Below are 12,094 nucleotides of genomic sequence, written 5' to 3'. Positions count from 1 at the left end.
TGATTTTAAACACCAAAACAAATAGCAAGTATGTAGATCACAGCTGACTGCAGTGAAGGGAAACATTTTCCCAGAACCTCAAACCAAGTCTACTTTCAGGTTGACTGGATGCTGAGTGGTGAAAGGACTATTAACAGGGCTGGCTACTGTTCACAGTTTTTCACACAGGTTCCTAAATGGCTCTTTTTAAATACCTATTTGTCTTATTCCACCACATTCCCAACCACCCTTACTTCATTAGAATAGCAGAAGAGAGGAGGTGCAGATTCAAAGAAGAGAACCAATCAAAAATAAGACAACAAATTTTAGCACATACTACCAAATGAATGGAGCCTGTCTCCACCTAGACAGAAGACATTCTTGTGTTGTGAAAACATGCAAAGCAGCAGAGTGAATATTATATTCTACATATCTATACTATTTGCTAAAACAAATATATCCAGATGTAATTCCTTTGTAATCACCAACATTTTAAATAGTAACTGCACATAAATTCCATATTTTTTCTCAGTAACTGTAACGGATAACAATTATATTTATTTTGTAATTTAATTAACTCTTCTAGTACATGTAACTAGTTATTACCCAACACTGCTGCTGTCCAGCAGACAGTGCTCAGCAAAAAAGCTCTTACAAACCAACTCTTTGCTGCCTGCCCGGTGTCAAATGAGGACGTCAGCAACCAGGCCAGTGAACGTATTTAGCTTTTGGCAGCTAAAGAGTCCAATATTTTTCCTAAGAAATTGGTCGAGGCTAACACAGAGCTAAGAGGGGGGTCAATGTTGGACTTTTATCCATCAGGTGTTCAGAGAAATGACTTCAAATGAAAGCTAATGTTGCTCTGCAACTGCTTGTCAGCAGCAGCTAGCAACTGTTTGCTGACACGTTTTTTAAAAAAATACATTTTATTTCCATCTTGAAAGAGCAACCCATGAGCTAAAAATGGTCAATTACTTTGAAAAAACAAAAACAATGTCATGGAGCTCAAAATCTTAATTTTATGAAAACATAAGTATCATAACATACACTTTAAAAAAAACAGACAAGACATAAAATGTGTTTGTCCAATGCAATCACTTATGCCACTTCTTTTCATGTAATTATAAATTCACGCTAAACATGAATGTAAAAATGTTTTTCCATCCATGGATGTGTGGGCATGACTTCTGTTGCCATGATTTGGTATGAAGTTTCAGATAAGAAATCATTCAGTAAATATTTTGACTTATATCCAAAACATGAGACTCTTTTGTTATTTTTTTTTATTCATTTCCATGATTGTTCTCTCCAGAATTTCATAATTGGGAAAAACAAAAAAGAAAGATGAGCTTTTATTCTCACTTGGATGTGAGGAGCAGATATGTTTCATTAACCACTCCATGTGTGAGAACTAAAACTGTTGCTGCTCTACAAAATGTAAAAGCTGCGATGGCCTTATATTGCTGTGTTTCACTCCCAGATTCACTCACACCCTTCAAATACCAGATTGTCATAACAGTCACGCTCGCTCAGTATTTTCTATTTGTCACATTGCCATAGCGAGGATAATCACACTCAGTTTTAATCTTCCAGTAAATTTCCCCTTCAGCTGCTTTCCTCTCACTGACCCGTAATCATTAGCTTGATTACTGGACATCCAGCAAAAAAAATGAAGCCACTGCCAATTAATGCCACTGCCAATAACTCAATCACACCAACATGTTGGATGGTGGAAGTAAATCCAAACAAATGTTGCCCATGAATGTGCCGTTGTCTTCCAACTCTGCCAAAGCAATCATTGTGCATCATTAAATTTCACTTTACCGGCTGTAACGTCCGCATTAGCCCAAAAGCCATTACCTCTTAACTGTGAATTATTTTGTAACATTTTCTAGTCTTGTTAAATCAAGTGAGGCTCTGTAAAAGAACAGAACTGTGTGAATGGACTCAGGACTGAGTATTGATGGTACACATTCACATTCATGGATGGTGTCGTAAAAACCTTGAAATTAAAGTAGCTTCTTTGTACAAATGTGGCAAGTGTATGTTAAATAATCTAACACCTTACACACTGTCGGGCATTTTTTTTATCTTGATTTACTGAGTTAGACTCGTCTGTACAATCTTTGGATTTTAATGAGACATATTTCTACAGAGCCTTGATATACCTTACTTTAATTAAACACATTTGTATTGTATCTTGTAATTACTTTTCATTTCAGTCATTGCCATGCCACCCGTTTATGTTTTCAACAAGGTCTATGCAGGCAAAGTGAAGAATTTACACAGACTGTAAATAGATTTATTTCATCGGGTTTTTTTTTGCTTCTTATAACACAGTGTTTTCATGTTATGCTGCTCCCACGCGTGACTCCAGCTGCAGTGTGAGGAGTCCTCTGAAGACACTTTTCACATGCAAACTAAAGGTGGCTGCCTCGCGGCTGCTACACACACCTCTATTTAAATGTTCTGCACTAACAGCTCCACACAAGGTGCTCTCGTAAGATGCATTGTGCAAAATACAAAACAAAAACTAAAAAGTGACAGTGACGCTCACTGTCACTGTCACTTTTTTTTTACTGTGATGTCTTCTGCTAATGCTGTTTAATTAGCTTTCAGGTGGAATGAGGAAAGACTCTGGGCATTTATTTCCAGACATCTTCAGTTACATTTGAGTAAAATCATGAATGCTAATGTAATTGTGAGTTGCTGGATACAGATTTGTTTTCAGAAAAAAACATTTCAGGATTTAAGCCAATTTAAACCGCTGTTATTTTCTTGTGTTGCAGCACATATTTACCTGTTGTGTCCAGGATAAAGGCAAACAGAGATAAGGTGAGTTTATATTGTTTTTATTAAACATGGCAGTACTTGGATAAAGTAACGGTATGTGGACACCAGAACCACTTATATGATGGATGGATGGATAGATAGAGGATGGATGGATGGATGGATGGATGGATGGATGGATGGATGGATGGATGGATGGATGGATGGATGATGGATGGATGCATGATGGATAGATGGATGCATGATGGATGGATGGATGGATGGATGATGGATGGATGCATGATGGATAGATGGATGCATGATGGATGGATGGATGGATGCATGATGGATGGATGGATGCATGATGGATAAATGGGTAAATCCCCAATTCCAACATATCCAAACCAAATTAAGGACATATCAAACTAAAGTCTGGCCCGGAGTCTAATGTTACATCTCTTTTATCTTGAAGCCAAAAGCTCTTTAATTACAAAGTTGAGAGCAGGTATTCTTTCCGTGGCCATTGGGCTCGGTCGATTCAGTCGGATTCAGGAGGAAAAGACATTGTGTGAGCTGTGATCAGGGTAAGGTGGAAAGTCAATCTTATTTTCTTTTGTACTGTACAAAGTACAAGGGTTTAAAAGAGTTAATTGTCCATGAAAGGGGCTTGACAAAACACTGAAGTATTCTCTGTGCCCTGAATGCTTATTTACATTTGACTGTTTATAAAACTGTTGTGTATACAGTAAAGCTTCCTAGTGTGTTTTAAAACAGCAATATGTTGAGATATTTATTTATGTAATTGTTAACTATAAAAGCAGCTTGACACATTCATATTCCCAGTACGTCAAATACTGATGTTTTATTAAAGTCGTCTCACATCGCCTCAAAAGCTGCCAGTTGGCATCCCATATAGATGCAGACAGCACAAGACTCCTCGGGTGCCGTGTCCCCTCGGAACACGGTTTACGTTTACACACCAAAAAAACAAGGTGGTTATGGTTAGGAAAATACTGTGGTTTGGATTCGATGTGACATAGTCATAAAAACTACTTGATTAGGGTAAAGAAAAGATCATAGTTTGAGTTACTTAAAATAAATTGACGATGACTTTTGCTTTGACATGGACTCAAACGTCGGTCTCCCAGGTGTAAAGCCTGTATTTGACTTGTGATTGAGCACAGAATTGAACACTGGTCTCCCACATTAAAGTTCTATGTTTGTTTCATTGACCACCCTTCACCACATCTCTCCATCGTATTTCAATGAAGGGGCTGCATATATATGTCTTAGGCCCGAGATATACCTGCTGTTGACGCATTCGCGTTGATACCCATTCGTGTCATGAAAGTATTTGTTCATATACTTGACTATGTACTACGCGTGTTACTGGAGGACTCCACCAGAGTCCATCAGTCCATCAGTGAAACGAGGAAACCATTAGAACATCCTGATCTGTCTGTTGTAAACAATAAACATGGTGACAATTGAAGGGGTCACTACTTCGGTGATTCTTGTATGAAGGGAAAAAAAAAACACATCGTCAGCTCCGTCCACTCTGGTCTGGTATTTTCCGCCGTGCGTGGACATAATAGTCTCGGACTTGTTTCCATTTAGTTTTTTGGGTCATTGACCCCGTCACGTCTTCATACCGCCCGTACACCACACCCTTACTGGTCATTTGTATATTGCATCTTGCATCTGCGTTGCCTTAATTTCTGAGGATGTATTCAATGTGCAGGCAAACACACAGTTTAAGGCAAGTATATCTCCGGCCTCAGACACCATAGGGCACCTTCTGTGTATCTCTCTGACACCAACAGCTATGATGAACTGGGACTATTTGACACCCTTGGAACTACAAGAAGTTCATTTTCTGCTCCTTCAATAAATTACAAAGGAGTCGTAATTCCTCTGACTCTTTTGCAGGTGCTGATTTACAGTCCAACATTTTTCAAATACGTCTACGAGTCTTGGCTTGAGGGTCATGGGCGGTATCCTTCGACCGGCTTCCTCAGCTTGCTGTTCGCTATCCACATATGCGATGAGGTGGGTTGAACTGCTCTAATAAATAAATAACATACATGTCCTTCACAAACAGGAGCTACTCAGATTCCTCAGTCATTTCAGAATAACACTGTGATATGTTTTGAATAGTGATGATTCAAAGATATGTGGAGCTGATGTAAAAGTTGAAAAAAAAACACATGAATAGGTTGTATCAAGCTTGGATGTTTCCCTTTGATGGTGGTGATGCAATGTTTTTGTGAACCTCCTCTGCTCCAGGTCAATGTGTTTGGATTCGGTGCCGACCAGTATGGAAACTGGCACCACTACTGGGAGGAAAACCATTTGGCCGGAGCTTTCCGACACACGGGAGTCCATGATGGAGATTACGAATATAATGTCACCCTCCTGCTGGCGGACAAGCACAAAATCCGGATATTTAAAGGCAGATAATACCCAGCCCATATGGGAAGTGGGATGACCACCAAATGAACCTAACGTTTGTTACTCACCAGAAAAATCAAAGCTTTTTTCTATGATTTCCAAAGACATTTTCTTGTGAACTGTTCCGGTCGGCCCAGTTTTTGCTGTTGGCTTGAGCTGCTGTTTAACAGATGTCATTCATATTGACAAACCAACAGAGATTTTGTCTCTGTGTGGCCATACACAGACCGGGACAGCAAGACAAAAGCATCACTGCCATCTGGGCCTGAACAGACAAGAGGACAAGAGATGCTATACAAGTACATAAAAAGCTTAAGTACCATATAGTATGTGTATATTCCATGATGTTCTATACAACAGTGGCTAGCAGTGTGGCCATCTGAAGCTTTCTATGTTATTGTTCATTGAAAAACAAAGTGCTAAAATTACACTGTATCAACATAGAGAGGGGGATTTTGTGCATGAAGTCTCTACAGGAAGCTGTTGAAGTCCAAACTGACAACAAAACCCTATTGACAACACTGTAAATATCATTCGTGCATTTCCACAATGTGGCAGTGAATCTTACATTACAATAATGGCAGATGTGAGAAAAAAAAAATCGACTCATGTTTTTTTCATCACACTGACCGATTTTGACATAAACTACCCGCCCTCCAGAGCCATTCGCTTCTTGCTTGTCTGATTGCAGTTATAAAATGTGGTTCAACGAGGCTGAAGGGACTTTTCAAATGAAGCCCAAAATCAGCCCCAAGCAACGTACTTTACAACAGTGTGACATTTTTGGAATACCCGCAAGGCCGCAGCCTGTTTTTTTTTTTTTTTTTTTTTTTTTTAATACTGCCGTAATGAGCCCAAGTCTACCAACAAATTGTCATTATTACTTAGAAAAATTCTATATTATATAGTAGTAAAAATAACATCCTTATTCAATAATTATTTATTTTGCCTTATTTATCCATTGATTTATAGTAGTCATTTTTATTCCTCACCATGAAAACAGTGTTTAAAATCCATAATGCCAAAAACAAAATTTAGTTTGCTGATCGAACATCAGTCAATTCTGAAAGTCTGAAAATAATGAAATTAGGCTGTAAAAAATGCAGCATAGCATAGCTCTGGGGACTGTTGAATGGTCGGTTGCTACTACTTTTTTTGTACAGAGAAATGGTCCCTAAAAAATTTGAATCGCATTCCTCTTGCAACATCAATAGGTTCTCATAGTACTGTAGTTTTAAATCCAATGTACCAACAAGTATTGGCTTCATTGTCACGAAATTTGTTTCAGACAATCATGGTTCCCATTGGAAAATTGTAACAACTTTGTAAGTTGCTTATTTTTTTCATCAGGTTCAAATTGAGTTTGTCTATTATTTTGCTTTATGACTAAAAAGCTCCAAAACAAATGAGATTCCAATCAGCCTCAGCTGTGCTTGTGTTTAGTGCTAACATATAAATGTTATACCACTAACATGGTGAACACGGTAGCTAAACATTTACTATTGCTGCGTTCAAATGGAACTCATGAGCTCGTGGCTACAACCATAGACGTATGCATAGACACCGCATTGGCCTCTGGATCGTACGTCAACGTGGTGGCCATATTGGTCCAGGCAACTTGCCGCATCTCTCAGTGGACACAACTGGAGTAAGGATGCCGCAGTCGTGTGCTGCTCGGGATTGTTCAAATCGCCGCACTATTCAAACTAGATGTTGGGGTATAACCTTTCACAGGTACGACTGAACAAGTGTTTGTGGTTGTATTTGGCCACGATAACATTATGTTTATAACAAACTAATTAGCCACAATTAGCTAACGTTAAAAAAAAAACCCGTCTCTATTTGCTGTCTGAAACAACCTCCTCGTCACTCATTTAGGCCGTTATGGGGACAAAACAGTCATTGTTATTTGTACACAACATTTTTACTAGTTGTTTTTTTGCAGATAATGTTTAAAATGGCCAGCAAACCAATGGCAACAAAGGAATGGCCGTGTGGGAGGGCTGTGAGCACTTTACGTTGTCTGTCAATAGAGTAATTAATATTGTTTAACGGCACAACACCCTGCTCTAATTAGTGCGACCTACATTAACCATGAAATTACTTATTTTTGCGTTGAGTGTATCTCTTCCTTTCACCACAAACGTTACCATGTCAAGTGACGTCAGACCGATTTATCGGAGTCTCCGTCGGAGACGAATGTTAATACACACTCCTCTCATGAGTGTCTGCTTGAGATTATATTACAACTCAAGATTCTAACCAACTGGAGGGAAAACTTTATCTTGATAATAAACATTGTAATATAAATACAACTAATTGAAAGCGTCTGGGAATTGGAAACGTTACAATGTTTTATTATCCTGAAAACTTCAGCTCCTCCATTCACTTGTATGTGATGACAGCCCGGTCTTGCCCGGACCAATATGGCGGACGCATTGACATATCGCAGCAACGTGTGGAAGTGACCAATGCAGTGTCTATGTAAATATGTCTATGGCTACAACATAGGAACTCATGCTCGCCGTGTGCTTGTTGGTCAAGTGTTTAAGTCGTGAGAACAGTGTTGCTAAGCAACAGCAACATGGACAGCGTCTAGAAGCCAAAGAGGCTAACAATTTAGCAAATTAGCAGGTGGGTATTGTAGCGCAGGAAATGCAAAGAGATAATGACAGAGGGAGACATCAACATTTTCTTTAAATGCATTTTTCAAGTTGTGAAGCAAAACTTTACATGAGTAGAATTACAATGTATTGACTTAACATCTAACAAAACTTCTAGGGTCTCCACTATTTCCGTAAACGCCATCGTATCTGGTGTATTTATCAAATGGAGATCCCGTAGATTGCTCAAATCTACAAATTCCCAGAAAAAGATGTCCTGGTCTAAACATTAGCATCACTGCACAGCTGAGGTAAAAGAAAGATAACCACATTTTTATTCACATTGTTCACAGTTTTGTTGTTAGGAGGTTGATTCATTTGAAAAATCCCTTGTGCCTTTGAGGGACTACTGGATTACTACTGGGTCTACTGGAGACCTGTAGCAAGGTGTGTCATAGTGAAGCAATTGATAACCCTTCAGTGTCATGAAAAACTGCAACAGGCGTAACCCAAACGCCACATCCTTTATCATTCATCATAGACATTTGACATATACAAGCCTATACAGGGGTGCCTTACCATTCAAATCAATAATGTCATGTACGTTTTTTAATATACTTTGTGACGTACAATTTTATTGAAAAGAAGTTGTTAAGTGCCTTTAATGGGAGAATTTAAGACTTAATTTTACCATCAAATTGTACTGTATTGTAATTATGATCATTGTAAATATGGGATTTACAAGTTTTGTGTTATTGTTGTTATACAGTGTAAATTTCAAAGACTCTTGATGCATGATCCGTACACTATAGCCATGTGTTTTTGTCAGTAAGATGTCACCATGCTCGGCTCTGCAGTTTCGATGAGACACCGCTGTGTTTTGTTCAGGCTTGAGATTATTAGCTGCAGTTTGCTGAGCTTGATGTGTGACCACTGAATGCTTTACGGACCGCAGAGGCTCTTAACGTTTCTTATTTTCACCTACAAAGTCTGAAATATTGAGGAGTAGTATTGCAGATTTGTCAGGAGTTAAGCTTGCTTACGTAATAGGCTATGATTTGCTGTATGTGCCTTGAAACGTTATGGGGACATTTTACTGGTCCTCATGATCTATTCTCATCTCCATGTGAGAGCAGGCCGATAAGGTCAAAACAATATATAACATTTGTTCAGTTTTTTTCTGCCTACCATTAAGTAGTGAATACATCCAGTTGCCACAGAAGACAACAGTGGGCTCCTTTTGTTCTACAGGGAATACTGTCACCTAGTGGACAAGAAGACGTATCAGCATTAACGCCACTTGATTTATCCATTACGGGACTTAATGTATGTGATGACTCAGTATTATCTGACACTTTTAAAACTGTATTCATTGTTCAGCGTTGAAATCTAGTAAAAAAAAAAGGCTGTCACAAACCTGTCTTTGGTTTACATCCAGCTGAGGTCATGTTGAGTAACCATGTAAAACCTATTGAGAAGCACTTTCAGGAAAAAAAAATTAAATAATAATAATGAAAAAAAAGGTAGACACTGTGTCATTTTTTTTTCCTAGTCTGAAGAAGTTCTAGTTCAGGTCACTGACTCTGACTCGTGTGGGAGAGATGGATAATGAAAACTTGAATTATTCAATTATTCAGATATCTGTGGGCTCCCACAGTGCAGTAAAACATGATGCTTTGTTTTTTGTTTTGAAATGTGTGAAAAGGACAAGGAGGTTAATCATTTATAAAAAAAAAAAAAAAAAAAAAAAAAATACATTTAGCAAATTGTTGAGTAGGCAGAGTGTGATTTAAATGGCTGTATACACAACCACATTGAATTACATGTCTCTGCAATAGTGGAGACAAGTTCACCGCCTCCCAGTTTGGGATTTGAAAAGAAATGTGCAACATTTCAGTGTTCTTGGACAGTATTCTGAATAATAACTCATCCCTCGTATCAACAGCTTTAAATCTATTTCTCCTCTTAATGACATGATTATTAATCAGCCTTAATTATTGAGGGGATATACAGCAGAGTGCTCTTCTCTGTGTTGTTGTTAGTAATACATTTGTTTTTTCCACCAATACAAACTACTACTAACAGTTTTGGGATGAAAATGTTTGAATGCCAGCTGTTTTCTGAGGCTATAGTTCCTTATTCCTGCTTAATACACAGCCCTTACAAAAAAAACAGCTATTTTACATGTGGAAAAACTCCTGATCAAATGTGACCACCTACACAGGTGTGAAACATGTATTATGCACATAGAAATGTGGTTTTGGACTTTTTTTTTTATGGTGTACTGTGTGTAAATTCCCTTGTAAAAACTTTTGGACATTTTTTTCCCATGTTTTTATATTTGGCAACATGTGGTAAACATGTGTCATACATATGATCATGTCCTAGAAAACATGGGAAACTGAAAATGTGTTTTGTCTGTAAGGGAGGGAAACTGTGGATCCTCTGCTTTCCCATCAGTGCTTTGAAGGAATAATCCGTATGAAGGACATAAACAGATGATGTGATAGCATCAGGATGTAGAATCTGATATAAATAATGAATGGTAAACAGAAGGCGTGTCTTTAATTTAAAGTGAGATTGAATCAAAGCCAAAGTTGTTATTCTAAAGAAGTGTCCCTGAGTGCTGTAAAACATTTAGGAAGTTCTTTTCTTTTATACAAGGCAGCTCAACATTTCACAGAACAGTTCAGCTGTTTTCTGGGATCATTAGTACAAACTAGTGAAATTGCTGATTAGTAATCAAACTTTTGATCGATAACTTACATACTTTGTATTTTTTTAAATACTTTAGACATCCATTCTTTCTGTGTCTTAACCATAAACACCACAAACTTCCTTCAAACATCAAAACTAGAAATGCTGATACACTGACTGCAGTCGTTTGGTGTTATTATGATTGTATAGAGACCATCAAAGGTGACAGAGTCTTTTTTATTCCCACTGTATTAATAGATCAGCCTTTATGCACTATGCATGTTATATTAAAATTTCAAAATGCTCAGTTTAGCCCGCTGATTATGAATGTATAAGCTCATAATAATGGAAAGGTAATGACATTAAGAATGTATTGAACTGTACAGTCTGCCTAGCAACTACTTCACTGACAGAGCTGTGCAGAAGTTTTAGGCATGTTAGATGTTTTTAATCTATTCTGCAGTATTACAAGGAGCCTAAACATCCAGCCAAAGAGCCAACCTCAGCACCATGAAGAGCAAGGAGTTCTGCAGTAGATGGCTTGACCATCACAGAGCCCTGATCTCAACATCATGGAGTCAGTCCGGGATTACAAGAAGCCACTGAGATGGAATAAATACACAGAATTGCACTGATTCTCCAACACGCTTGGAACGAGTGTCACGATACGACATAACTGCAAGATTTGATTCCAACTGAGGAAGAGTGTTGCGTGTAATTTGTCTTTATCTTCCCTTGTTTCCTGTCTGACCTAAAATGTCCTGTCTTCAACCATCCTGCTAAGGAGCTTGAAAAGTTATGTGCAAGTGTAACTATTCAGGGCATTACTAAAAAAAACATGCTCACTTTATTTTTACGGTTTTAAGATGTTTGCTTGGCCAGTCTGAAACAACAAACTTCAGTCAAATTTCAAAATCCTCCGCGACCAGTCCCACCTCTTTTTTTATACTCATCACTAGAGTTAGAAATATGTTCTACATTTGCCACAATATGCACTATGAATTAGCCTGTGGGGAATATGTGGTTGAGGAAACCATCTGAGGCTTGTTAGAAGATGTGCAGCTCTGTTCAGGACCTGGGTTATTTGATATTAAAGAAAACAGACTGCCAATAAAGATATTTATTTCGGATAAACACAGTTTTGGCTGCTGGTCAAAAGATGTCTGAGGCATCTTTCTTTTCAATAACAAAAAGCTCAGCATTTGTTTGGTCAGGAAATCTGTGTTTACTCAGAGTAAAGGGTAGTGAGCTGATATTTTGTGTGATTTGTGAACTAACCCAAATTGCTTACATTTAAAGCAGCTAAATTTCAAAATACTTGACTACAGCCACTAAGATCTCATTCAATCTGACTGTTTATAATACTCATTGTATATACAGGACAAACTCTATTAAAATGTAGCACTTAATATGGAACTGATCAGCCATAAACAGTATAAGCTATAATTATGTTGTCGGTTACAGTGCGTATAAGACTGGCAGGCTGGCAGCCACTGTATGTGATTAAATGTAAATGTATTGAAATCAGAGCTTGCTCCTGCCATTGTCCTCGCGCTGTAAACCATCACGATTGAACAAGAAGCTATTTAAAATGC

At 38.1% G+C, this 12,094-nt stretch overlaps 1 protein-coding gene across 1 annotated transcript in view; it reads left to right on the top strand.

Annotated features, from left to right (window-relative positions):
* LOC138214678 (CMP-N-acetylneuraminate-beta-galactosamide-alpha-2,3-sialyltransferase 1-like) overlaps positions 1-10,379 on the top strand; it is a 76,022-nt gene extending 65,643 nt beyond the window's left edge. Inside the window, exons 5-7 of the mRNA XM_069176447.1 lie at positions 2,769-2,814; positions 4,678-4,797; positions 5,035-10,379. Of these exons, the coding sequence (XP_069032548.1) occupies positions 2,769-2,814; positions 4,678-4,797; positions 5,035-5,208 (340 nt within the window). The 3' untranslated portion in view covers positions 5,209-10,379. The remainder of the gene's footprint in view (positions 1-2,768; positions 2,815-4,677; positions 4,798-5,034) is intronic.
* Positions 10,380-12,094: the final 1,715 nt, after the last annotated feature.

This window comes from Embiotoca jacksoni, unplaced genomic scaffold (assembly GCF_022577435.1).
Source record: "Embiotoca jacksoni isolate LCO1_2020_lvr unplaced genomic scaffold, fEmbJac1.0.p SCAF_7, whole genome shotgun sequence".
Lineage (NCBI taxonomy): Eukaryota > Metazoa > Chordata > Actinopteri > Embiotocidae > Embiotoca > Embiotoca jacksoni.
Note: the sequence above shows the minus strand (reverse complement) of the source record. Positions and strands in the feature narration are given on the sequence as shown.